The sequence below is a fragment of the Plodia interpunctella genome, chromosome 26 (genome assembly GCF_027563975.2).
Source record: "Plodia interpunctella isolate USDA-ARS_2022_Savannah chromosome 26, ilPloInte3.2, whole genome shotgun sequence".
Lineage (NCBI taxonomy): Eukaryota > Metazoa > Arthropoda > Insecta > Lepidoptera > Pyralidae > Plodia > Plodia interpunctella.
In genome coordinates this window covers 5,132,804-5,159,898 of record NC_071319.1, presented here as the reverse complement: position 1 = coordinate 5,159,898, position 27,095 = coordinate 5,132,804, and the positions used below count along the sequence as shown (strand labels likewise).

The window sequence follows — 27,095 nt, the reverse complement described above, 5'->3', positions numbered from 1 at the left end:
TCTCTTTTTAACACAACTCCTTTTATGGTGGTCTAGTAAGGAAAGGAAGGCCTGTGCCCCAGCTGTGGGGACGTTTAAATGGCTGTTGATGATGAACACTATACTGTTTTGCTTTTTTTTTTTGTTGCTTGTTTGAAATTCGAGATTTTTTTACCTTTAACAGTCACATAGGGTACGTTTTATTGTGAAAAACAGTAAACAAAGTCGAGGGCAGAGAACTAGTTAGGCAATAGAGTTTTTTAAACTTAGATACATAGATCGCAAGCTTGAAGAGCAGCTGAAACTGGATAAAGGCTCTGGTTGTGAGATGCCGGTGTTGGACCCATTTGCAAAAGAAGTGACGCAGTTTGACAAGGATCTACCCAATATAAAATGCAAAGGCCCCGACTGGGTTAAATGTTATGTATGTATTCATGTCTTCTAGAGTAGTGTTAACTTTTGCGCTTTGAACACATCAAAATAAACATACGCTCAGATGAGAGAGAGAGAGAGATATTTTTTATCGATTTCAAGTCATCTAACGTACTTACTACCTAGTAGTAAGTCAAACTAATTATTTAACAAGTGTGTAGGTTAGCTCACGATGTTTTCATGTGGCTTGTTTAGATTTAGAATGAGGGAGCTTTCGATATAAGATTTTCTTAATCACTGCTTCTTCAGGTCTTGAGATCTCTCTATCGAATTATTTTAGCCACGGAGCACAGATATATATATAGGTATATGTATAATATAATATATTAATAACTGTATTCGCCAAAAAAGTAGGTACAATAGTTTGACAGAATAATTTTGGAAGGTAGATTTACAATTTATAAAACTTCGTGACTAGCTTTCAGAGTGCAGAGTGATCAAAGAGATACTCGTTAAGTATGAAAATGTTACTTGTATATACAGTGACATAGTGTATATAAATGATGACCAGTATGACATTGCAAAACCGGTGATAGTGAGAGGGGCCGATGTCTACCACCTGAAGCGGAGCGACCACGCCAAAGTAACATGTATCGGGTTTATTAAAAGGTACTTATATTTCTGACAACCTCGGTGGCGCAGTGGTAAGGTTCTTGCCACTGAACCGAGAGGTCCCGGGTTCGATCCCCGGTCGGGTCATGATGGAAAATGGTCTTTTTCTGATTGGCCCGGGTCTTAGATGTTTATTTATATATGTATTTATTATAAAATATAATATCGTTGAGTTAGTATCCCATAACACAAGTCTCGAACTTGCTTTGGGACTAGCTCAATCTGTGTGATTTGTCCCAATATATTTAATTATTTATTTATTTTAAAATAATATTTTTTATTTTTAGTTATTGCTGACTAGGTTTCTAAATGTATATAAATAGAATGACGTCACATTAATCTTCAAATTACTCTCAACAAGCCCTTTCATTTGATACCCATATTGTAGAACTGCATTAAAAATAACTATTCCGCCAGCTTCATGGACCATCCGGTCCGCCATATTGGATTGAGAATGACGTCACACAGCTTGTCGTGTATTGTCATCCAAACTAAATGTGTATACAAAATTTCAGCTCAATCGGTTGAAGATATCTGCTTCAAAATTTAGTAGCAAGATTCCACCCGAACTAACATACATGCATACATTGCAAGTTAAATAAAAGCTACCACCCCGCTGGACCGATTTTGATGAAATTGGGTATGTATATAGTTAAAGACTCCCGTTCACACTTAAGGCACTTTTTTTTTTCAAAAATCAACCCTTAATTATAATGAGGGGTGAAAGTTTGTGTTCCGCTTTCGGAGAATAACTCATGCAGGCGAAGCAGCTGGCAAACAATAAAAAAAATGGTTGCCTGTAAAGTCGGTTTTACGGGCGAAGATTTTACGTGACAACGTCTTTTTACGCGCGCGGCAGACCGATCATAGTTGAGTGGGAGAGAGACGCAAGGCATTCGGCGGGCCTCTCTCTCGTTCGGTGACTCATCGTAACGTTACCGGGCGTTACACTTTTTCATAAGTGACTCCCAGCCGCATCCTAATTTAAGACGTTGTCACGTCAAAATATCTAATTGTATAGACTACCTGAAAGTATTGTCTAATCTGTGGTAAAGTACACCTCCACGCGCGCGAATCTGAATATATCTTTCTAGATTTCTGTGGCTAAAGTTTATCTCCAAATGGAGGGGTCACGTGGCCGGCTTTCGGTCAACAGTACCCCGCCCCCTCCCCTCACCCATTTCCGAGGAGCTCCCCACCAACATACTGATATTCGGCTTCGACTCCACCGCTAGAAATGGTTTCATACGGCGAATGCCCAAGAGCTACAGATACTTGACGGAGCAGCTTCATGCAGTGGTGCTGAAAGGGTGAGTAGTCTTGTAACAGACAGCAATTATCCAATTACCTATCGTGCAGGTTATAGTCACGCGCCACGGACACTGAAAACGCGATTAAGAATGATTTTCACTCGAACCTTTTCGCACAATCGCCTTGCATGACATCCACGGGAAAGAAGACACGCTAATAGAATAACGATTTAAAAAATATTGAATTCTTCTTGAATTCATCATCCGTTTTCAGCCTACGTCAACCCACTGCAAAAGGGTAAAGGTCTTTTCTGGAGCCACTTTTTCCATTATATAGTTGATATCTCTGTTTTAGCTACAACATATTAGGCGACGGAACCCCAGCGGCTCTGTTTCCGATTCTGACAGGGAAAAGCGAGTTGGAAATGCCTGATACGAGGAAGAAGACGAAGAACTACAATACAGCCAGCGACATGCCTTTCATATTCTTCAAATTGAAGGAAGAAGGGTGAGTTAAGAAGATTGTTGCAAAATATAATAATTGCACTTATAAGTTTTTTTTTAGATTTTTCGAGAGTTTTTTTTGGGAGTTCGTGCAGTCAACGCGTGATATATTAATTGTAGATAGACCGTCCTATTTTTTCGAACGAATATACGGAAACCTAAAAATCATTTGTCTGTGCAAAAAACCGTTGAAGAGTTCGTCGGGGGCCGATTTGGATGGACCATCGACTTATGCTTATCATAATAATGCGTTAATATCACATGTTTTCTAAGTTGCGCGAAAGTTCAAGTTTCAAAGAAAAATCACTTCATAATCATCCAATTGCTTAGTTCTCAAAACAATAATTTGTTACAGCTACCGAACACTATACTTCGAAGACACGCCGACATACGGCACCTTTCAGTATCGCTTCAACGGGTTCCGTAGCCAACCCGCAGACCACTACTTGCGAGCTTTCTTCTTGGAAGAACAGTCATCCAAAAACAAATGGTGGATGTTTTGGAAGAACAAATACTGTGTAGGAGACACACCGCAGTATAAACTCATGATGAATCTCACTAACCAGGTTTGTTGGCTACAAAGTCAAAATATAGACAAGTCATTGACAGAGTGAGCTGTATCCCCGTCATACCTTTCGCTCTCAAACAAGAATGAGATGTGCGTGTTAACATGAAAAGAAACGAGACAGAGCGCTGACATATTTTGTCCCTAACAATAAATAAATGAAGAAATAAGTACATTTTTTTGACGTGACAACGTCTTAAATTAGGTTGCGGCTGGGAGTCACTTATGAAAAAGTGTAACGCCCGGTAACGTTACGATGAGTCACCGAACGAGAGAGAGGCCCGCCGAATGCCTTGCGTCTCTCTCCCACTCAACTATGATCGGTCTGCCGCGCGCGTAAAAAGACGTTGTCACGTAAAATCTTCGCCCGTAAAACCGACTTTACAGGCAACCATTTTTTTTTTCAGTTCTTTCACCTCGATGGCAAGAAATACGCGTTCACATTCGTAGCCGACATCACTCACGATGACTTCAACCAGATCTCCACGGCTGATGATGATTTTGTCGAATTCCTGAAATCGCTCAATGACAAAGAATTATTGACAGATACTTTGTTACTCGTCATGGGCGATCACGGGCCTAGGTATATATAGTATTCTCTATTAATTGAAATAACTCCGGTCAAGTCTTATTATGTCAGATGCTTTTAAGCAAATTGAAGAAATACCTCACACCAGTATTAACATGACACTCGATAAGAAAGAATCTAGTAGAGCTCTTTGAAATAGAAACCAATCAGAAACATCAAATACCAGTCCAACGTTTGATCGAATTTATGTGGTCCTAATCTAGAATAAGATCACTCCATGTCCTCCCGTGGATGTCGTATGACGCGACTAAAAAGCTGATAGGCAACAGTCCAAAAGATTCAGCATTCCCAAAGAGAGTTGACGTCAGACAGGCGGCCGATTGTAAAATCATAGCCAAAACTTGCAAAATTAAATGGTAATTTTTCCACGCGAACGAACTCTGGTATGTAGGCTGCATTATATGAAACGCGCGAACATGAGAATGAAAGATTTTGATCGTTGTAGATTCGCAAATGTCCGAAACACGTACCAGGGCAAACTGGAAGAGCGACTGCCTCTGATGGCGATAGTGCTGCCCTCTACGTTGAAGTCTCAGCGACCCCAAGCTCTCGATAATCTCCGACAGAATGTCGACGTTCTCACTACACCGCACGATATATACGCGACTGTTCTAGACGCGATGGGTTTGAGGAAATACTGGAACCCATATAAAATAAATGGCGCGGATCTGCCCAGGGGTATGACTTTGCTTGAGCCGGTGAGTGTTTGAAATCCATTGTATATTTTTCTTTATACAACTGTTTGAAACATAGACTGCTTGTATAATGAAAAATGCTTAGTCTTCTCTCAGTTTCCCATCAGGCTTGATTGAGGTCAGACGCACCCAAATTTCTAATTAAGAAAAAGGTAGACTATCGATATCTTAGTACAGTTATATCTCGACTTTTAGGAAGTTTTATTCCGCCATGATATTATTGTTTTGGTTTCTATTCTCACCACAAAAACACTTCAAATGATTGTCTGATTTGAAAAATAGTTACAACTCGTATAGCATAAACTAACAGAGGGGTTAGTTCGGGTTAGCATTTCACTTCTCACCATCGAATCGATTCGAAGTGAGACGCAGCTAACCAATCACATTGCAGTGTGGTTGCGTCACAATGGCGCAATGTGATTGGTTCGCTGTGTCTCACTTCGAATCGATTCGTTGGTGAGAAGTGAAGTCGCCCACTAATCTAGTCATCGCAACGCGAGCGTCCATAAGCAGTGGTGATCACTTACCATCAGATGGACCGCATATTTACTTGCTTGGTAGAATAATGCCGGCTACACACTATCGCGAAACTCGACAGATATCGACGCGAATAAAAAACATTGCGTAGTATGTCTGGCAGCTTTTATTCACCGATGTTTTATTTGGCGACAGTATAGAACATAAAAATCTATATACACGACAGATACCTCGCAATCGTTCGTGTAGCGAAGCGGGCATTGAGCCTCATTGGTGCGCGTGTCTCTCGTGGAAGCCTGTGCCGACGTCGGACCCGCTCCATAGCAGAGCGGCCGAGGCGCTCGTCCAATACATCAACGACCTGACAGCGCCTGTCAAGTAAGTGGATCTTTGTAAAGAAATAGATTTAGAAAAAACGAAAGATCCCGATATCCTTACTAAAATCCTAATCCTTACTAATATTACTTAGTTTATTTGTTTGTTACCTCTGCACGCTCTATAACTCAACCAATCTTCTAGAAATTTTGCATACGTGTAGTATGGAGAAGACCTTTCTCCTCGGAAAAATAACTGTTCTCATGAGAAATTAACGTGGGCGAAGCCGCGCTCAACAGCTAGTATTATATATGCTAAAGTCTGTTTCTATCACAGTCTTCGGTTGGAGATATTCCTTACCTGCCACACTTTTCTCTAGAGACTACAATACGGAGTCCTTTTAAAAATCCATTCAACAATGCCAAAATGTTTTCAAACAGTGTTCGCCCAGTGTGTAGCCACGCTGATCAAATCAAATCATTTATTCAGAAATTAGACCTTAGGCACATTTTCACAAGGTCTTTGTTTTTCTTCTTCATTACTAAGTATGTATGTATATCAGCGACTATAACTATATTTGCACACCATTCTAGGGTAAGATATGTTGAGTCTAGTGTTTTAAGATTTTCTGTATCAATTTACACGTGTTCTTGCAAATATCTTTTATCTTTATCAGCCGTCGCGAAGATCAACCAACATGGCAGAGGGAGCCCCACGACCCGGCCTACGACAGCTCTGTTGTGAGCCAAAATGTGTTTTAAATCACAAAATTGTCTCGTATGAATGTTACTATTCTTGACAGGCCTCTGTGCACTCTTCGCACCCTCTCCTCCGTGAAATGGGTTATGAAGCAAAGGCCTAATAGTCGCATGCTATCGTTCGTGAAATCCAGAGACACGGACGGCTACGTGGGAAAGTTTGGCCAAGAAATTAAGTTGAACAGGGAAACGTATCAAGTTAAGGTAAGACACGAAGTAGGGGAAATTAGAGGCGACCAGGGGACACAAAGACTTCGCAATGATATGCAACAATATCATTACCAAGGAGGGGCTTCACTCTCTTGGGAATATCGAGATAAAAAATACTCTATGTCACTTAGAATAATGTAGATTCCTACTGGTCTAATCATTTTGGAAATCGCTTGAGTGTTACGAAGATTACCCTGAACTTTCTTCTTAAAATAATTAGTAGATAGTTATCCTAATCCTAACTCCTAGCTAAATTATAAAAGCGAAAGTAAGCTTGTACAACATTTGTTAGTCAAGCTTTTCCTGCTAAGCCAATCTTCTTGAAATTTTGCTTTTAGTTTGAAGTATGGAGGAGGACATAGGGTTACTTTTGAAGCCGCGGCCAAAAGCCAGTTGTTGATAAAGGCTTATTATTTCCAGCTCACTGTCAACCCTGGGCTAAGCGACTTCGAAGCATCCATGACTTATGTAGCTGCAGAAGACATGTTCCATGTAGACTACAGAGATATATCTAGGACGAACAGGTAACTTCTTATTATCTATCTATATACATATAATTAAACTGGAAGAGAGCTTTGTCTGTACATAGGAGATATTAAAGAAAAATAATTATGGTGGGTCTTTGTGGGAATCTATTAGAATCTAGAATTTAATATGGTTGGTCTAATAGAAGACAGCATTTTTTTTTGTCCGTCTATCTATTGTTTATTCGCCCCTCACGCAAAAATTACTGTTTGGAATTTGATGCGGTGTTCACAGTTGTATAGCGGATGGTCTAACTTAAAATCTGGTATAGGTTTCATCGCATTACGTCACTTATAAACAGAAATATTGAAAATAATAAGTTATGAGCCGTCGAAGCCACAACGGTGTTGCGTGTCTTCTGGAACGTCTGTCTATTAATATTAATTACTTTTTCAGATATGGCAATGAACCAGCCTGCATAAGCAAAACTCATCCGCACCTAAACAAATATTGTTACTGTGCTAGATTACGTTTTTAAATAAAACTTGCCATGTCTAACGACAAGCATGGCTATGCATATGGCATGGCAACGCGAGTCGTTCTAATTTTATTTTTTTTTACTAAACATGTAAACAATCTTTACTATACTTAAGTATTTTATTATAGTTTTTATAAAAATTTTATAAAAATGTCCAAAACGAGGTGGCGCGACGACATCTAGCGCTTCTTGCCAGAAAGGGTGAAAACCACATTGAAGCGAGTGTTGTTTGTCGAAGCAGAAAAGGGAGGTCTATGCCCCTCAGTGAGATACAAAACAGGGTTTAAAAAAATGTCAACATCGTGAGATCCTGGGTCTAATATACATCGTGGGCAAAAGCTATAACAAGGTACCTACTTACAAAAATAAGAAAACATTTTTCATTTATTGACATTTAATGTCTCGTACAAAATAAAATACTGATAAAGAAATAATCTTAAATCTAAATTACACACTGGTTACCAATAAAATATTCGGTGTCAAAATATTTACAAAAATATCACTATTTCTGCTGCGACCGCACTATCGCCCAAACATTCGTATGAACACTTCGTGCAAAGCTTCGCGCCATGTTATATCGAATGAAGTTTGTCTCTTTCGCTCGCTTTGAATTCTTTTCACAATCATTCGCACTATGTATTTATATTCCTTCTATTGGTAGTAACAGAGACGTAATTTTTTAAATATTTTTAAACTGGGTTTCTAGTTAATAAACACTTAATTTATAGCCATACACACAAAGTAAACATTTAGAAATTAATGTGACGTCTACGTAAATAGACAAGGAAATTACAAATCTACTATTTATGGTACCATAACAGTAATAGACAGTAAATATTTTGAAACAACATATTTGTTCATTAATGTCATATTAACTCTATTGATCACAATAACTTAACTGCTCACATTAGTGGTAACTTTGGGACACTAACGATAACCATGAAACATCAAATAAAATACTGTTTTATCCTCCTATATAAGTACTTTAGTTATAAATGTTTTGTTATTTATATATAAGTATTTTTTTCAATGTTTTAGCTGAAAAAGGATGTAGTTAATTTAATCTATTATATATGACGATAAGTGTACAATACGGTCTACATATAAAACTTATCTAATATCAGTATAGTCCGATTTTAAGTTGCGCGGAATAACTGTCAGTGCACTAAATTGCTTTGTTCTACTGTTCGTCAAAGCAATATAATGACTCTTTGAAGTTATGTTTTCAAAACGAAGATGAAACTTCACTTATTATATTATTATTATAGGTAATATTCCGTAAATCTCAACATATATGGAAGCACTGACACCCTTGTTAAGAATGCTATGTACAAAGTAGCGTAGACACTTGAGATAGTAGGCCGCTAGTAAAAGCCGGCTCACGATAAGGGATAAAAGATTTTATCTATCTACGCTTGGTAAACATTCCATTCGTAATTATGAATCGTTAGACATCATTATAGTTTGTAAATGACAGCTGGATCCCTATAACAACTGACAAATAGTAAATACATCTGTTGCACTCATCGAGTCGGTTCATCCTACTCTCAAATTTTACACACTATTTAACTTCTATTTCGCTCATAGAGGAAAGAAAGAGAAAAGCGCACTAGAATAATACACGAAGAGAAGCGGGACAAGTCGTCTCTTATCGCGTGCCGCCTTTTACTATGTCCAGCCTACCGCGCTATACGAGTACATTTACAATGTTCTATCTAGTTCTATCTCATGTGGCTACGCTCACAACTTCTCTGCAGTTCTCTCAGTTTATATTATCAATACGCTGTTTTCGCCAAATGTTAATGGTGGTATCGTGATCTCTATTATTATAATAACGCAATATTCCCTATTATTTTATCAAGTCGTTACTTCGTTGTTCAGTGGTAGCCAGGGGGTCCGTAAGCCGTTGAAGGTTGCTTATACCCGTTTCCGAAGCCGGTCAAGGAACCACTGAAGTCGCTAGGTGTGTTGTAGTTATAGCCTCCTGAAAATCACGGTTTTTATTAGCCATCAGCTGTAGCCAGCGGTTTCGCCCACGGCTAAATCTGGCCTGTATCACACCAGCTCCCAAATTATCTCCACACCAAAAATCACCTCAATCCAATGCTAAAGGACTAAATGTAGTTTCATTTATAAGCATGGATAGATTAGCAACTTTGGAACTTCTGAAAATTATTTGTTCTAATTACTATAGGTAGAAAATGATATGACGTTTTAAATGTTAGATTCAGTCGTTAAAACCCGCTAATTCGCAATGGACTCGCGTGGTGGGTCATAGCCCAAACTACTATTATCTATAAAGAAGGCCTGTGCCCCAGTAGTGGGATTGTTTAAATGGCTGTCGATGATGATGATGACGTGATATTATTAGAGAATATTTCTCTACCTTGCTGAGCCGGTTCAGGGTATCTGGCCTCTCCTTCGTACCGCACGTCAGCGTGGAAGCCGGTCCTCCAGTCGGCATGGTACGTCACTGAAATATAAACAAATATATTTTTATTTTTGTAATTATATGGCTCTGTCAAACTTAAACAAACTACAATTTGAACATTTACAAGCTTTTATTTAGTTTCACCTATCTCGATGTTTATCTGTTCATATAAGTATCCGTTCAGAGTGGAAATTTTCTTCCACGTCGCTTCAGTTTCCAAGACAATGCATTATTATCATATAAGCATGATATGACGGTGCTCCCGTCGAGGGAACCCCTCAACAGTTTACTGCACGAACATTATTTTTTGTCACGCGTCGATTGCCACAAGATCTCTCTGATGACAATAAATGCCTGTGGCGAAAATTACATTTTTGTAACAATTTTTATTGTCGCAAAGATGCCGATGAAGCGCATTATGTACGCAAAAGCTAGTAACCAATATTAATAAACACTGATGAGACGAGAGGGCTTTGACCGTCAAGTTAACTGGTTCTTGTAACATCATGTCACGTGGGAAAGTGGTTTCTACTAGTTGCTACAAATTTATTATATCCTGAGTTTTATTCATGTTTTACTTGAACGCAAAAGTTGACGAGAATATATCTTTACATATTCTTATCCATATTATAGTATAACAAAGTCCTTTGCCGCGTTTGTCTGTCTGTTCGCGATAAACCAAATCGAATTTTCATCTGAGGAATTTTCATTAATAGATAGTGTGATTTCTGAGGAAGGTTTAGGTGTGTAGTTTTTCATGTTTTTACCCGAGCAAAGCCGGGCCGAGCCGCTAGTATTATAAAAAAAAAACTCCACCTGTCACGTCTGTCTGTATGAACGTGATAAACTCAAAAACTAAGTACTGAACCTAGCTATGCCGCAACCTTGGCAATGTCATCACTCCATCATTACTTCGTACTTAGTATAAAAACATCTCACCGATTTGCGTGCGTCCATCAGGCAGCTGTACCCTGTACTCGCCTCTTACGACGTTCCCGTCCGAGCTCTCCCGCCTGTCGTAGTCGTTCCCTGACTGCGCGTCTTTTACAGAGTACCCGAACTCGTAGGATTTCGGCTGGAATTAAACATCCATAATAAGTCCTGCTAATGTTATAAATGCGAAAGTTTGTGAGGATGTATGTGTTCCTATGTATGTTTGTTACTCTTACACGTAAAATCTACTAAAGCGATTTTTGTGAAATTTATACTATAAGTTTTATAAATTTATACGATTAGTTTTAAGTGAAAGTTTTGATATCAATAAGTGATGTATATCATCCGTAATTGAATAAAAAAATATTAATTTAAATTTACGTAATTTGCTGTAACCAATAACACTGCCGTGTTTATGGATAGCCATCCATAGACCTTCAATAACTTGAGAACATCTTCTAGCTAGTCAGTGGCGTAGCTTAGGCTATTGCCGCCCGGGGCGTAATCATAGTGCCGGCCCTCGATAGGCTACGGCACAATTACTCCGTCGCGTCGCGTCGTTCTATTGATTTTATGGATACAACGGAACGACAACGCGCTACGTCGACTCAAAGGAGCAATTGGACGTTTATAGAACTCGCTTGGGGTAGGGGACAATATACAAAATAGTATTCACTATCAGGACTACAAAGAATACTGAAGACCGTTGACAGTGGAGAAAAAAGTCGGAAAGCGGATTGTGGACTCTGACAATCTGCGGCTGTGGATGAAACCGGGAAAACGCTCAGATGAGAAAGAGATGGCACGGCATTGATCTGAGTGGTTTCCTTTTCAAATACACAAGAAAGCCACAAAAGGGGCAACTTAGCTCCTAATATTGACACCCGGGGAGCTTGCCTCCGCCCACACTCTCGACACGCCACTATTCTATTAATAGTGGGTGATAACTGAATATATTCACACATAAATTAAATTGATAACCCGAAAGACACCCTGATTAAAAAAATCAATTCGAACATAGAAACGTGTGGAGTAGTTCAATATTTTACAAGCATTTATTTTGTTGATTTTGAAATAGTTAAACATTAAATAAAAAAAAAATTAACAATTTTATGTAAAAAAAATCGAGATTCGAAGTTTAGCCACAACGAACTTACAGAAATTATTTTGCAAAAAATTAAGTATGGTCATGCATGCATGGTTAAGCCGTACCTAATATTATTCCACTTTTAATTTTTCTTATATAATCTATTCGTGTACATAAATTGGTAAATAAATAAATAAAAATATGGTCGCGCGCGACATATTGCTCTACTCGAAGTTTAAGTTTAAAAAAAAAATGCTTTCAATAGTTGTTTCACTCACTATAGTTGCTTCTACTAAGGTTTCAGAGTTTTGGATTTTGGATATCTACATAATTACTAACTAATATAAAAAAATCTAAATTCAATAATTATATTCTTCTCTATAATCTTTCTATAAAATTCGTCTCCATAGATATTTGAAACTAGAATATTTACATTTACGAACATCTCAATTGCACGGTTTGTCGATTCAGTTATCTAAAAGCTACGATAGAACGCGGTGAGTTATTAAAATTGTAAATTACATAAAAACTTAATTATATTCCTAGGTAAACATCATTAAGTAAATATTTATTTCAAGTACACTACTTCTAGAAGTTTCCTATATAGTAGTAAAAACCGCATAAAAATCCATTGCGTGCATTTTATATGTATTACAATTTATATAATGAGAAAAAATTATAATTTATTCAAATAACTGTATTTAAAAAATATATAAATTAACACCTGAAGCCATTTCATCAGAAAGCAAAACCCAAGTACATACAAAATTTCTAATTTCAGACCACCATGATGTTCATGGCAATTATACCAATATTAGTCATCACCCAAGCTGCCGTTATAAAAGAAGAAGAAGACAAAGAATGTGCAGGAGTTAAAATCAACAACGTTTACTACAATGAAGAAGTCCTTAAAGAAGATCTTGACAGGCCATACCTCCTAGCTATGGACCGTAGCAAAAACATTCTATACTTCAGTTACAATATTGTGGAAAATTCAGACAACTTCATATCTGCGAGACTTGATCTTAAAACAAAAGAATTTAAAACTATTGACGATGTTAGCAACGGTTTTGCACAAGCTGTTGATCCTGTCACACACGATGTTTACATAGGTGGGAGTGATGGGCTTTATAAATACGATTATAACACACACAAATCTGAACCAATCGGTGAAAGAGGAAATGATATTTGGAATGTATTCTACAAAGATGTCTTATATTTCTCAGTCTTCCCTTCGCAGTTTTTATACACACTATCAAATGGTGAAGTGACACGGTTTACAGATTTACAAGATACTAAAGTTGATCACTTTATAATAGACTCCAAAGACATAATGTACTTCACTAACGCAACAGGCTTATATGGAATGAAAAAAGGTACATCAAAAGCAACAGTTTATAAAGAACAAGCAAGAACTGATAACGGAATTAGAGGATTGGCAACTGATGTTAATGGGAAAGTCTACGTTTGTTTGCAAAATGGAATATTTGTCGTAAATACAGAGACGAGTTCTTTAGATATACATGTAGAGGTTGATGATGCGTTTGGCTTGGCATTTGATAACACTAACAACTTGATATATTCAGATGCCAAGAGGCTTGTGCGACTAACGCCTAAAAATGACAGCTCTTGTTAAGTTTCGAGTGATAATTTTTTTTATTAATTTTATTTATGTGAAGTGAAATAATAACATGTGGTTATTTATATCTGTCATGTTTTTTGAACGTAGTACATGTGAAGTTTAGTACTAATTGACATTCTACTTGTGGCAAAAATACATATTTTCTATGTAAGTATGTATGTATGTACTATGCCCAGCAGTGGGTCACGGAGGGCTGCAAATGATGATGATGTATGTATGTATGTTTGTAACGCGATAACTTTCGAACCCTTGGTCCGAATTTGATGAAATTTAAAAGGTATGTAAAATCTGCCAATGGAATTTTTAAGTTCGTGGGGCAACAAAATCGGTTAAGTCGTTTTTGAAATATTCATAATTTTGTAAAAAAAAAAAACATTGTGTTCGCGAGGTGTGTTCGCATGTTTGAGGCGGATAATCACGTAGCTACCAAACCGATTTCAACAATTCTTTCACCATTAGAAAGCTACATTATCAGAGATTGCTATAGGCATATATTTGTTTCGAAATAAATTAGTTTTCAGCCAAATCAATGAACACTTATAAAGTAATCCGAAAAAAAAAGCGAGCTACCTACCGAAAAACATATAGATTTTTAGTATATCCATAAAAGAGGTCCGCGACACTATACATCTATCTTTTATAATTAAGTAACTATAAAGCATTTTATATGTAAAAAGATATTGTAAATTAAAAGGTGAATTTTGACAATTATTACTACACAAGCATATTAATCCTTATGATTAAAAGTTATTTCATCGTCAAGGCAATAATAATCCATACCCTTAAAACAAAAAGGGAGGCCTATGTCCAGCTGTGAGACATTTTAACAGGCTCCATAACCTTGCGTACCCATGCGAAGCCGCTGAATATCACTAATAATATATAAGTAATTGCAATATTTGTTATTTGAGCTATTTATTACGATTGCAACACCAGTAATTCCTAGAAACACGTATCAATAAAAATGACCCCTAACTTGGTTATCATAATATATCACAATGTGAAGGATGAACAGTAAGAAATCACATACACTCTATTACAACTAGGATAAAGTCTGTTTCTTTAAAATTATAATCATTTGCTGTAATCAGACGCGCAATTAAACGAACAAGATATGAAAAGTTTAGTTTGACAAGCGCTGTTGAAGGTAACATACGTGAATTATGTTGCGAAACCTGAAATACATCTTAATTCTAATGTTAAGTGTAGACGCCAGACAGGAAATATATTTTAGTGACGATCCAGTTGAAAGGATCGGAGGAAGAATGTACAAAAAGGAATTACTAACAGACAAGTTCGATTCGCCAAAAGAATTAGCGTACGATTCTACGAGCAGAAATCTCTTTTTCATGTACATGGATGATGTTTTACAAAATTCTGGACGTGCTTACATCAATGTGGTTACAAAAGAAACAAGGAAAATCAATGGCATTGCTAAAAATAAGGCAACAGCAGTAGATTCAGAAACGAGCGACGTATATTTTGGAACTGAAAACGGGCTTTATAAATATGATCCCGTCACACACAACGCTAAAGACATAGGTCTTTATAATATGAATATCATGAAAATCGTCATAAGGAACAATGGAATGTATATCCTAGATGCAAACAATCATAGGATATATAAAATTTACGATGAAGGACAAAGGGCAGTACTGGTTGGCGATATGAAAACCGTTGCAGATTTTGAAGTGGATAATAAAAATAATGTACATTTTGTGACTATGTGCGGTGTGTTTTGCTTTACAAGTGACGGATATGTTGTAAAGAATGATGTCTTGTCAATTGCGTATAATTTTGTTGTTGGGGAAAATAAAGTGTATGCAGTAGGTGAGGAAGGCTTGTATAATATAGACTGTAGGAACGGTACCGCTGAAAAAATTGCAGATCTCCATTTTGCACCTCGGAGTATTATATTCGGAGATTACGGAGATATATTTTATTCTGAAGACGATAACATTTACAGGCTAAAACCTATTCGCGCGTATTTCATTTATAGACGGCGGAAAACGTAAATATTTTTTACGATGTTGTGATTTTATTTATTGTATTTAATTAATTTATTAAAGCTTTATATTTTATTGTGTCGTCTTTAGAGCTTCCTGTCAATTATCGATATGTATGGTCTTGCCGTACTATAATTTAACTAAAACCAATTATATAGTTATGTAATGTTCAACCTAAATGACTTACCTCTTGATTGTCGTGACCGTGATCATGATCACCGTGCCCGCCTTGGTCGTACGATCCTTGATTTGATCCGAAGCCCTGGTTGGACCCGAAGGAACTACCATGGTTAGACCCAAAAGAGCTGCCGTGGTTGGACCCAAACGTGCTGGGCGGTAGGTAGTTGTTACTTGGCGCGGTGAAACCTGGTCAAAAAGTTTTCAATTTTTTTACATAGGTATAGGTATTCTAGTATCGAGGGACAATATCCTCTTTCTAGGTAAGTAATGTTGGAACTTAGGTTATACCGGGAATTCCGCTCGGGATTTAGCGGGAGTTTTGGGAAAATAGACACATGAACGAAACTTATCACAGTTGGTAGATACTACCACACTATTACTACTACCTAAACTACTTCATCACTATAACTTTTTCTCTCAAAATTTTAAGAAAATGAGTTAGTAACAATTTTATATTTCGATTTTTTTAAATAAAAATTAACCGTTACCTTTCACGTCTGGTACTCACCTGTGGTAGGCGGCAGATAGTTGTTGCTAGGTTGGTAGTTCTGGTAGTTCCTGTTAGGTTGGTAGTTGTACCCTGATACTGGAGGCTCACAGTTAACTAACGCAGCTAGGAGCGTCAGATAGAACACCTGGAATTAGAGAAAATCATTAAAGTGTTTTTATTTCAGACATTTGTTAGTAAATTAAACTAGGATATGTGTCGCGGCTGAATTTCTCTTTTAATAAAAGAATATAAATATAACTTGAACCATTATTTCATCCCATATTGTGCAGGACTACAAAAATTGTATCGTTTAGTCACTCGTCTTTTGTTCTCTTTCCCGATTCCGACTGCGTGTCCCACCCCGTTTCACTCTTCGTTGTCCGTCCCGTATCCCGCAACTGAACGTTTCTCTCAACATGTCCCGCCCCGTTTCACTCTACGTTGTCCGTCCCGTATCCCGCAACTGAACGTTTCTCTCAACGTGTCCCGCCCCGTTTCACTCTACGTTGTCCGTCCCGTATCCCGCAACTGAACGTTTCTCTCAACGTGTCCCGCCCCGTTTCACTCTACGTTGTCCGTCCCGTATCCCGCAACTGAACGTTTCTCTCAACGTGTCCCGTCCCGTTTCATTTCCCGACATAACCTGTTACAGCTTTTTGTTAACAGCAAATACAAAACAAAAGTTAGGTACATGTAAGTCAGACAAACATAGCAATACTAAAAAAAAAATAAAATGACATCCAAATGGGGTAAATTAGGGGTATTTTAGCCTCTTTGGATGTCATTTTCAATTTTTTTTTTCTTAGCGGACGTATCCTAGTCAAAATAAAACTACGAATCTTAAAAAACTTCTAGTTCGTCCGTTGCTCGCTTTACGTACCTTTGTAATTGGAATAAACTCTTTTTAATAATTCAACGCTTATTTATACAGTCCAATCCTATTCTCAAACTCAAATATCTTTATTGCAGTAACAGAACTGTGTAGTTAGTACAAGGTAAATGGCACATACATTTATCATTGTAATTCATCTATTATTTATATTTAGACGTCATAATGTTTAGCTATCTATATTGCTGACTTTATAAAAGTAACCCTGTGTACGTTACCTAAGTTGCGTAAAGTATGCTTTCAAATATTTCATTGCTTTATGTATCCCAACGATACGATGTACATCACATCAGGCAATACTCTATGGGGGTACTAATTATTTCCTAGATTGAGATCAATCTTCAACATTGCCCAATCCCATGGGAGCGCATCTTTTCCCGCGTTACATGGGAACTACTAGTATTTGAATAATTACTTAATTATATAACTTGGAAATCTTGTTTCGGTATAAATTGACTTGTACTTTGGTGAATGGTAGGTATAGTTCAGTTTCACGAGAAGTATTATTGGAACAAATATCACCAATCATTAGCATTTGTTAGTGCCGTCATAAACAAATACATAATTCGCATCCAACATATTTTTAATCGACTTTTTGCATCTGTTATCAATGCAAATAGACACGTTTATATTTTAACTAGCTGTTGTCTACAGAGGGGGCCATGAAACATAAAATCAAACGTTCAAAAACTCATATGGAGTAGGTACATGTGCGTCACATCCTGGCGTTACTGGCGACGACCCCTGGTCTGCGAAAATACTTTGAATAACCAAAAATTTTAAAATAAATACAAAAATTGTGAGATTGATAGTTTCTATACGATGGATGGATGTGACCATAGATAAAAATATTTCTTTTATCTATGGATGAGACGAGGCATGTTTTTGGACGGATGTGAGAGAATGAGAGGTGATGAATGAAAAGAAGGAAATAGATATAGGTAGCCATTGTTATTAGATTACGATCATTGCGATACAATTGCCAAAGCGCGTTACGCTAAAATAAAGAATTTTGTTTCAAAGTTAAAAACAAGGCCTTCCTTTGCCCGACATCACACATTTTTGGGTATAGTTCATTGCTTTTAGATTACAGAAAAACCTATAAGAATTCTATAAATTGTACGTTACACTCAAATTCAAATTCAAATCATTTATTCAGAAATTAGACCTTCACAGGCACTTTTTCTCGTCAATATTTATAGTTATTTCTCACAAGCTACAAACTACTGGCATTTCGGAACGACCACTGCTGAGAAGAAATGCCGAAAGAAACTCATTTGAACAGTGTTGGTCCCTATCATGCCAGATCGGCTTACCATTATTGTTTCTTACAATGTTTTTTTTTTCTTTCTAATAATATATAAAAGTACATAGTCAAAAGGTATATCAAAACAGGTTATGATTGTGATCCAAGTGCTGATTATAATATATATATATCGATGTGAAACACAATTAACTTACTCACTTACTCACACTCTTCACGCAAGTTCAACTCGCATCGCACTTGACCGGTTTTTGTTACACGATAATGAAACTCAATTTTCACTTGGCTTTCAGAATTTCGAGATTATTGTTACGTAAGCTTAAATACAACAAATTATATCCCATTAAGTAACTACTTAGGTACATGTGATATTATCTGTATAGTGCTTGACAAGACCAAATCTCACAGTGGGAATCCGAGATACTATCTCGGATTGTTTTGTTAAACATAATCATATTCTATCATTTATTTTCTATTTTTTTTTACAAAACTTTGACATGAAATAGGTTTGCCTTATCGCTATAATATTTTTATTTTTGTGTGTATTTCTCTCTTATTGCAATAAAGAATATTTTTATTGTATTGTATTGTAATACAGTACTTAAACCGATTAGACCTCTTCTATCTTCGCGTGTCATCTACGGCTGTGGCGCCTGAAGCCCTAGAATCTACGTAAAGCTAAATCATTAAATTTTGGAGATTTGGCTCTGATTTTATGATCGGCCGCCTCATGACGTCAAATCCATTTGGAAATAATATTATTGCCTATGTAGCCATTGCTATGTGTCCCTTACTCGACTCGTGCGACATCCACGGAAGGGTAGGCTATTCTAGGACGGGACTGCACGCCAACGGATTAACAAACGGATATTTTAAAAGTAATACTCCAGTTTTCTATGGCGTCTATTCCCATTCACACACTACAGTATAAATTAAAGAAGTCTTATAGAGCCTTAATAACTATATGCATGGGAAAGTCCGGCGTGCGAAACTATGCACTCGGCTATGGGCAGCGTGCTGGCCGAAATTGGACTTCTACATACAATTTAAAAAATAAAAAAAAAACCTGGCTTCTTAAAAAGCAAACTGATATAGTTTCCAAACGGCTAAACACACATTTTTCGAAACATAGCTACATATAAGAACACTCTCGACCAAATTATATATCAAATCTAGAACAAAATCGGACAGACACACACAAACACCCCACACAACTTCAATTTAGAAAATGTGTGTGGTCTGAGGGCCCACTTCTTGAAATTCTATGAAAATATACTTAGGATTTAGTGAACATTCAGAATTGTGAATGTTGGAATTAGATTTTGTGGAAGCCAAATAAGCGAGTTACGTTGTTTTAAGTAGGGCCCTCAGTTCTTACAGAATACCAAGTTTATGTCGAAAGAAAAAATCATTCGACAAGCGTATTCGGTGAGTCATCGTTTCAGAAAGCTTTATAAAGTTTTTTAGTCCTGCTATAGGCACAAACTCCCGATTAGCCTAAATGTCGCAAGGTCTAATATGCACGTAGGCGTACAAAATTGCATTTATATGATGTACTCGTGCAATTCTGAAAATGAGCGTGGATTGTGACGTTAAACTGGTCCATTGGATGGTCCCATTGACGATTAGCCACCAGATAGCACCACTAGGCCCTTATTCTACCTATTACGCCCTCGTCGAGGTTGCTCTCACATAACTGGATTTATTCCCTAGCCGCACCTCCAGTGTTACCCGCGTGTTATGATTTGCGTACTTTCGGGATAAACCTATCTGTTAATCCAAGGTATAACTACCTCAATACCAAAATAGTTTGAGCACGAAGAGTAACAAACATACTATCAAACTTTCGCCTTTATAATATTAGTGGGATTTGCTGGTTGGGGACGCCAGCGTAAACACCAGACGTTTCTCACAGTTACCCGATTTGAATATGTGGCCGTCCAAATCAAAGGGACCTTATGGCGGCTGGCACTTAGGTTTTTATTGCCGTTGTTCGAATACAAAACAACATATGTTATATATTATGTAGGTAATAGTTTTGTGATATTCATCGTAGTCCATATCGCGAGTTATTGTTATAAACTTATCCAAATAAGCCCTTATATGAGAGCTATATAAAATAGAGTCCACGCCACGAAATTTATGCTGCGACAATATGAACAATAACAGATCGGCCACGTTGTTGTTGTCAACAGCAGCGCCATCTTTTTCCGGGGACTCTATACACTTCTAATTTCCATGGAGTTATTAGTGAGGGTCACAATTTAAACCAATTCAACGCATCGTATCGAATCTGCACGATCATTAACTATTGTATTCAAATGTTTTTCCGAATAAACATCTTTAGACCGTAAAGCTTGGATGTTAGAGTTCAGTTTCGATTGTATTTATTCAGTAATAGAAGGGCCGAAGGTCGGGATGATATAATTTGTGAAATAATTACCGGATTCTATGTTGAAGTGGATCAGCTATGAAGGCCGAAATGCTTTTCGAACTCGAAATGTAAGAAGTTTTCTTTGTTTATAAACAAACTTTTGCTCATCTCCGAGACTCCTCTCCGTCCGCGTCACGGAAGCAGCAGAGATGAAAAGTATAACTTTTGAAGTATAATTCCCGTAACAATTTTGGAAGAGATTGCCTTTAAAAAGTTAAGGCAAGTTCTTATTGTCGTCAGAGAGATATCCCGTTGCAACAGGATATCTCTCAAGGCGAGACAAAAAATGTAATCCGTGCAGTAAACCTTTGAGAAATTTATAAATTCTCCTACTAATATTATGAATGGGAAAGTTTGTGAGGATACATTACATATGTGTATGTATGTTTGTTACTCTTTGACGCAAAATCTACTGGACCGATTGTTATGTAATTTTGTGCACGGGTAGAATATAACCTGGAATAACACATAGAAACCGAAATTCCCACGGAAGCCAGGCCCCCAGGCGCAGCTAGTTCTTTATAAATTAAAAAAATACTGAACTTATTTTCATTAGAATTTTTTTTACCGATAGACGGAATGAGATGGGTCATAATAAAGACAATTGAATAGCAATAGCATCGCAGTCGCATTTGAAATGAAATTTTGGTGTAGCGGGCTTAACCGCGGGCAAAAGTTAGCTATAAATAAAAATTAACCATAAAATGTATAAAACTACACAGGCACACGCAACCTATCGTACGTAAAAATCTAGGCATTATTAAAATATATGGCAACGATTTCGTCATACCAAATGCCCCAGTTCATATAGCCAATTATTTACCAACAATAATATATTATTGCGTAGCTAGCGTCAGTGTCGTGTGGTCAGATCCAATTTTGGGTAGATTACCATGCTCTGTGGTGCATTTTAGACTTATTAGTATGCAAACAAGTACATCTTTGGGATGATTTCATTTGCAAATAGTCTAATTCCATTTACGGAATAAGACAGACAAACAAACAATAGATAGATGAACAACGTACATATATATATTACAGATGAATCATCTTATACTATTATCATAAAGAGGTAAGCGTTTGTGAGTTTATATGTTTGACGCGGATAATCTCCGAAAGTACCGAATCGATTTCAAAAATTCTTTCACCATTCGAAAGGTACATTATCCAAGATTGCTATAGGCTATGTATTTTATCTCAAAATTCCCACGGGAGCAAAGCCCGGGAAATATCTAGTAAGATATAATTTGGTATTCAAACATAAATGATCACAAATTCAATTTCTTCCAGCCAATGTTCTTTTTTTTTTTCAAGCTTTTAATCAGTTTAATGCATTTCATTTCTACCTATATTATTTCTTGAATTGTGAGATTTATCTCTCTCATCAGAGCGTTTTCCAGAATTCTTTCTCAATCGTTAAGCGTTGAAGCTCAGGGTCCGCTGCCGCAAAATTGAGATGGATCGTTAGTAGCTAATAAGGCGGAATAATGAAGATCTCCTTATTCCGGTCCGTTTCCTCCGACATTAACGAATACAGCGACTAAAGATCTTCATCCAAGCACGTATATGATTACGGAAAATTAGAGTTATTGAGGACATATGAAGTTACATCATAAATTTGTTTATTTACTCTCTCACATGTAAAACATTTCAGTTTTAGTTCTTTTGCTTACACATGTTTATTAACAACTTTATTTTACAATACTACAAAAAACTATATACAAATTGGCATTCTCTACCAGTCAACAATCAGACCTAACAGAGATGGATTTGTTATACATGTCACGTATGCCTTTGAGTTAATTTTGAAAATAATTATGAGATGAAAAAAATCTGGAAGCGAGCGGGAAGAGCCCTGGCCCGGATGAGCAGGGCCAAGGACGTGGGTTCAATTCCCGCTCGATTATTAAATTTTGTCAAATTATTATTATATAAAAAAAATACTTTCGTTTTAATAATATTAGTTAGTGAGTTAGGAATAGAATTAGATTACGTATGGTGTTGTCCAATTCCAAATTGACTAAGTGACTACACAGTAACTATATTTTGTTGCTACGTGAATATTGATCATTTAATTAACTAAAACTGTTCAATACATACCTTGAAATGCACCATTTTGATGACCACCTAGAAATTAAAACACAGCATGTTAATTTGTAATTAAATAAATACAAATAATATATTAGGGCAAATCATACAGATTGAGCTAGCCCCAAAGTAAGTTCGAGACTTGTGTTATACTAACTCAACGATACTATATTTTATAACATATACATATATAAATAAACATCCAAGACCCGGGCCAATCAGAAAAAGATCATTTTCCATCATGACCCGACCGGGGTCGAACCCGGGACCTCTCGGTTCAGAGGCAAGCACTTTACCACTACGCCACCGATACCGTTCAATTCAATCGGTCCAATGGTTAAGTAGCCTGTCATCGACAGGTTCCAAGTTCGGATACATGAGCTTGTATCTGACTCAAGTTTAGTAATTTTTTCGCACTATATTTTTATACTTTTGGTGTAAGAATACATCGTAAGGAAAGCAAAGGTGGGATCGACCTTACAGCTAGTTAAATGCCAATAAATATATACTTAAATATATAGGTAAGTATATATTTATTGGCACTTATTTTGTCATATAGTGTGTTTAGATAATCGAGTTTTATATCTCGGGCTAAAGAAATCTTTATTCTCATAACAATACATTCACTTACATGAGAACTTAGAATCTATGGCTTAAACGAAAAAAGGATTTACAATGTTGTCGTTGCGCGCAAGATACAGTATTTTTTATACCTACATTCTATAAAATAAGCTAATAAGCTAGTTAACTTTAATACAATATAAGGTAGGAAGGCAGTCATCACAACCGGCGGCACACTAAACACTGTATGTGATATGCAATAAACTATATGGTATGTCGTGGGTATTTAAACTGTGTTTGTTCCTATCATGCCAGAAGGGCTTACCTATTCTGGCATGATAGGAACAAACACTGTTTAAATGAGTTTCTTTCGGCATTTCTTCTCAGCAGTGGTCGTTCCGAAATACCAATTCCGAATTCCCAAATGGCTTTTTAAGAAATATAGGTACCGTAAATAATTTAAGTTTTGACGTAAAGCATGTTTTTATAAAGGTTCGATTTATAAAAAAAATGCTATATATAAAAAAAAATAAAAATATAAAAATAAAATTTTGGCTGCTAGACTCTCTCATTCGTTAAAAAAAAAAAGAAAAAATTATTTTATTTGCTTTAGCAAAAAAGTACAGTGCGTTTCAGTATTTTCCTTCATTTATGGGATCCCAGACCAATACCCGCAAATAAGAAAATTATATTCTGATGGTACCAAACCATCTGAATATAATTTTCTTATTTGCGTCACTAAGAACAAGATAACATACAACTTTCCATGTGTGTGAATCGTGGACTACTGTGGGCTAACGATTTTACTAAGATAATTTACTGCAGGAAAACAATGTGATCGGAACTATGTGCAATGTTTGGGGCTGTGACGCCGCGACGCCCGGAGTCAGCGTAAAACTTTAAGATTTCGAGGATTCGGCTATTATTTTACCACCAGCCTGTCTTACGACAACACTGATTGGAAATGCTATTGTTACCTATCAGCTGCCTATAGGCTATGTGTCCCATAGTCGCGTTCATCCACAGGAGGATTTGAGTCTTGTATTAGGGCGGAACTAGAGTGCAGGTTTTCTCACGATGTTTTCCTTCACCGGAAGACATCTGATGGTATAGAAACTCATGTGGCATAGGATTCGAACCTAGGACCTTTCAGTTCACAGGCGGTTGGACCACCATTGCAAGCTTAATATTTTCGTTATTAACATTTTTTTATTCAATAATCTACTTAAGTACACTGCTAAGTATTGGTAAGAACTAATACCTATTACTTAGCAATGTACTTAAGTAGATGCATTATAAAATTGTTTAGTTTTAATAATATTGAATTAAATAATCTTATTTTTTGGTATAAAAAATTGTTTATACTTAAGTTAGTAAAAACAATTTTTAAGTAAATACTTATATTGTAAATACTTCTTTACTACTTTTCATCTCTCTATCCTTATTTTTCTTTCAGCTTTCAGCTTTTATTATGACTCTAAAAGCTCTCTCTCTCGCTCATCTCTCCATTAAACTCTATCTTCATTCATGAATCTAAATAAAACAGGATATTCGATAATTATTTAAATTAACAACAAACCTCTTTCCAGAACACTGAACTGGCACAATGGAAAATTAAAAACAAATTCAGAACACAGTTCGAAGTTTAAAATTTCCAAATCCCGCGTGTTTGGCGCGCGTTCCAAATACAAACGGACGCACGGCACTGGCTGCGACCACGCACTGTGTTACAGATTCGCTAGATGATGTTTTTATAGAGCAATGATACAGAGGGCGCATCTTTAGGACCCTTACACACTTATACTAGATAATTATATAGGTTTATAAATTATTAAAAACCTCATTATTAATGTGAAAGTGTGAAAGAAGAAAGAAAGTAAAATCGTTTATGTATTTAGTACGTATAATGTGTACAATTTATTTGTCCTTATTTCACAGCAAAACGAAGGAAAACCCTTTCCAGCTGAGGTGACTTTTGGCGTTGGAAAGCGAAAAATGTAAAGAATAATAAAAAAATATAAGAATATTTTTATATTTTAAAATCGTTCCAGTGATATGAATTTCAGTATTTTCGTTACAAACAAAAGAAATCTCTATAATAGACGTATAAATCATCTGTGGCAATGGAAGTATGGATTTAATTTGCCTTGTGATTTTTCATAAATGTGCTTAACTAATTTTCCCAGTCCAGCCAGTGTGCAAACCTTCTTACGCTGACCATTGTAGCGTCTTCAGCAGTGAGCGACCTCGACTTGCGACATGTGACCAACGGTTCGTTCTAAGTTAGTTAAGTAGAAAATTTTCAGATCGAGATACGCGGCACCAGCTTAGATATTAGCCAGCCAAGATAAAAAAACAACTAAATGCGAGTCGGACTCGCGCATCAAGGGTTCTGTACCTGTACCAAAAAGTCACGTTTATTGTCCCTTAAATATTTTTTTTATTGTTTTTCAGTATTTGTTGTTATAGCGGCAACCAGACATATGTTAAATGCTTAACTGTCTCACTATCACGTTTCATGAGGTAGGTACAGCCTTGTGACAAACAGACGAAAAAACAGCGGAGTATTACTATAGATAGGTTACGCCCTAGTAGGAATGGTTTATCGATATTCATAATATTTTTTGAAGACCTATCAAATGATAACCCTTATCAATGCGATATTCGAGAGACAAAAATAGTGTTCCCATTTTAGGTCTAAGGGATATAGGTACCTAAAATAAATATTATTTGGATTTTTTTCTAAATTTTCTATACGCTTTATGGTAAAAATTCTTAGTAAAAGTTGTAGTTCGTTCGCACGTGTTCGTTGATGGTAAGGAAAGTAAGTTCATGATCCTTACATTCGTATTCCTCATGACTGAGGGTCGTGATCGTTAAAGGGAATGAAAAATTCAAATTCAAATCATTTATTTAGAGATTAGACCTTCACAGGCACTATTTCTCGTCAATTTTTATATTTATAGTTATTTCTCACAAGATAGAAACTACTGGCATTTCGGAACGACCACTGCTGAGAAGAAATGCCGAAACTCATTTGAACAGTGTTGGTCCCTATCATGTCAGAAGGGCTTACCATTATTGTTTCTTACAATGTTTTTGACTATGTACATAATGTACATAGTCAAAAGTATATCAAAACAGGTCATGATTGTGATCCGAGTGCTTATTATAAAACACAGACAACGACTCTCTTGGCAATATTAAAGGAGTGCATTGCCTACATTAACGTAGAAACTTCAACAATTTACAGTGTGGAAGCTTGTGTCAAAAATAAAAATAAAACGTGTTGCACTCCGCGAGTGCCGCCAGAAGTGAAAACTTGAATATTAACGTTGTGCATTTTTGACGTCTTACGAATTTTCGATCTCAAGTTTTCACTTCAAAAACTTATTACATATGATTAATCGCTTGGACTACCTAAAGTGTTATATAATCTATTCGTGGATCCGCGTCAACGCTCGCATTGCAATGTGTATGACATAAAGTGTAAATAAAGGACGGATAAAATCTGTCATCTTGACAATGACCTCGTGATGCACACCGGTTGTTGATCGTGACATTTACTGTTCTGGAGAAGACAATAGTTTTGTAACTGATATTTCATTATATACTTAAGATTTACAGACACTTTCAACAGGTGGCAATCTGAAGATCATTTAATTAATAAATAAATAAATAAATATCACATACAAATCGCA

General features: G+C 36.6%; 2 protein-coding genes across 2 annotated transcripts; one reads left to right on the top strand and one right to left on the bottom strand.

Annotated features, from left to right (window-relative positions):
- The first annotated feature begins 91 nt into the window (after window positions 1-91).
- Window positions 92-13,546, top strand: LOC128681116 (uncharacterized). Its single transcript, XM_064436827.1, has 15 exons — window positions 92-105; window positions 250-403; window positions 830-1,020; window positions 2,118-2,333; window positions 2,629-2,781; window positions 3,133-3,343; window positions 3,750-3,925; window positions 4,377-4,629; window positions 5,330-5,481; window positions 6,221-6,380; window positions 6,807-6,910; window positions 7,308-7,381; window positions 7,586-7,653; window positions 8,977-9,084; window positions 12,622-13,546. The coding sequence occupies exons 1-15, from the start codon at window positions 92-94 to the stop codon at window positions 13,474-13,476; spliced, it is 2,889 nt and encodes a 962-aa protein (XP_064292897.1). The 3' UTR covers window positions 13,477-13,546.
- Window positions 13,547-15,636: 2,090 nt separating this feature from the next.
- Window positions 15,637-25,114, bottom strand: LOC128681125 (uncharacterized). Its single transcript, XM_053764761.2, has 4 exons — window positions 24,974-25,114; window positions 22,846-22,872; window positions 16,177-16,303; window positions 15,637-15,854 (listed from the first exon to the last, which is right to left on the bottom strand). The coding sequence occupies exons 2-4, from the start codon at window positions 22,858-22,860 to the stop codon at window positions 15,658-15,660; spliced, it is 339 nt and encodes a 112-aa protein (XP_053620736.2). The 5' UTR covers window positions 22,861-22,872; window positions 24,974-25,114; the 3' UTR covers window positions 15,637-15,657.
- Between the last annotated feature and the right edge of the window lie 1,981 nt (window positions 25,115-27,095).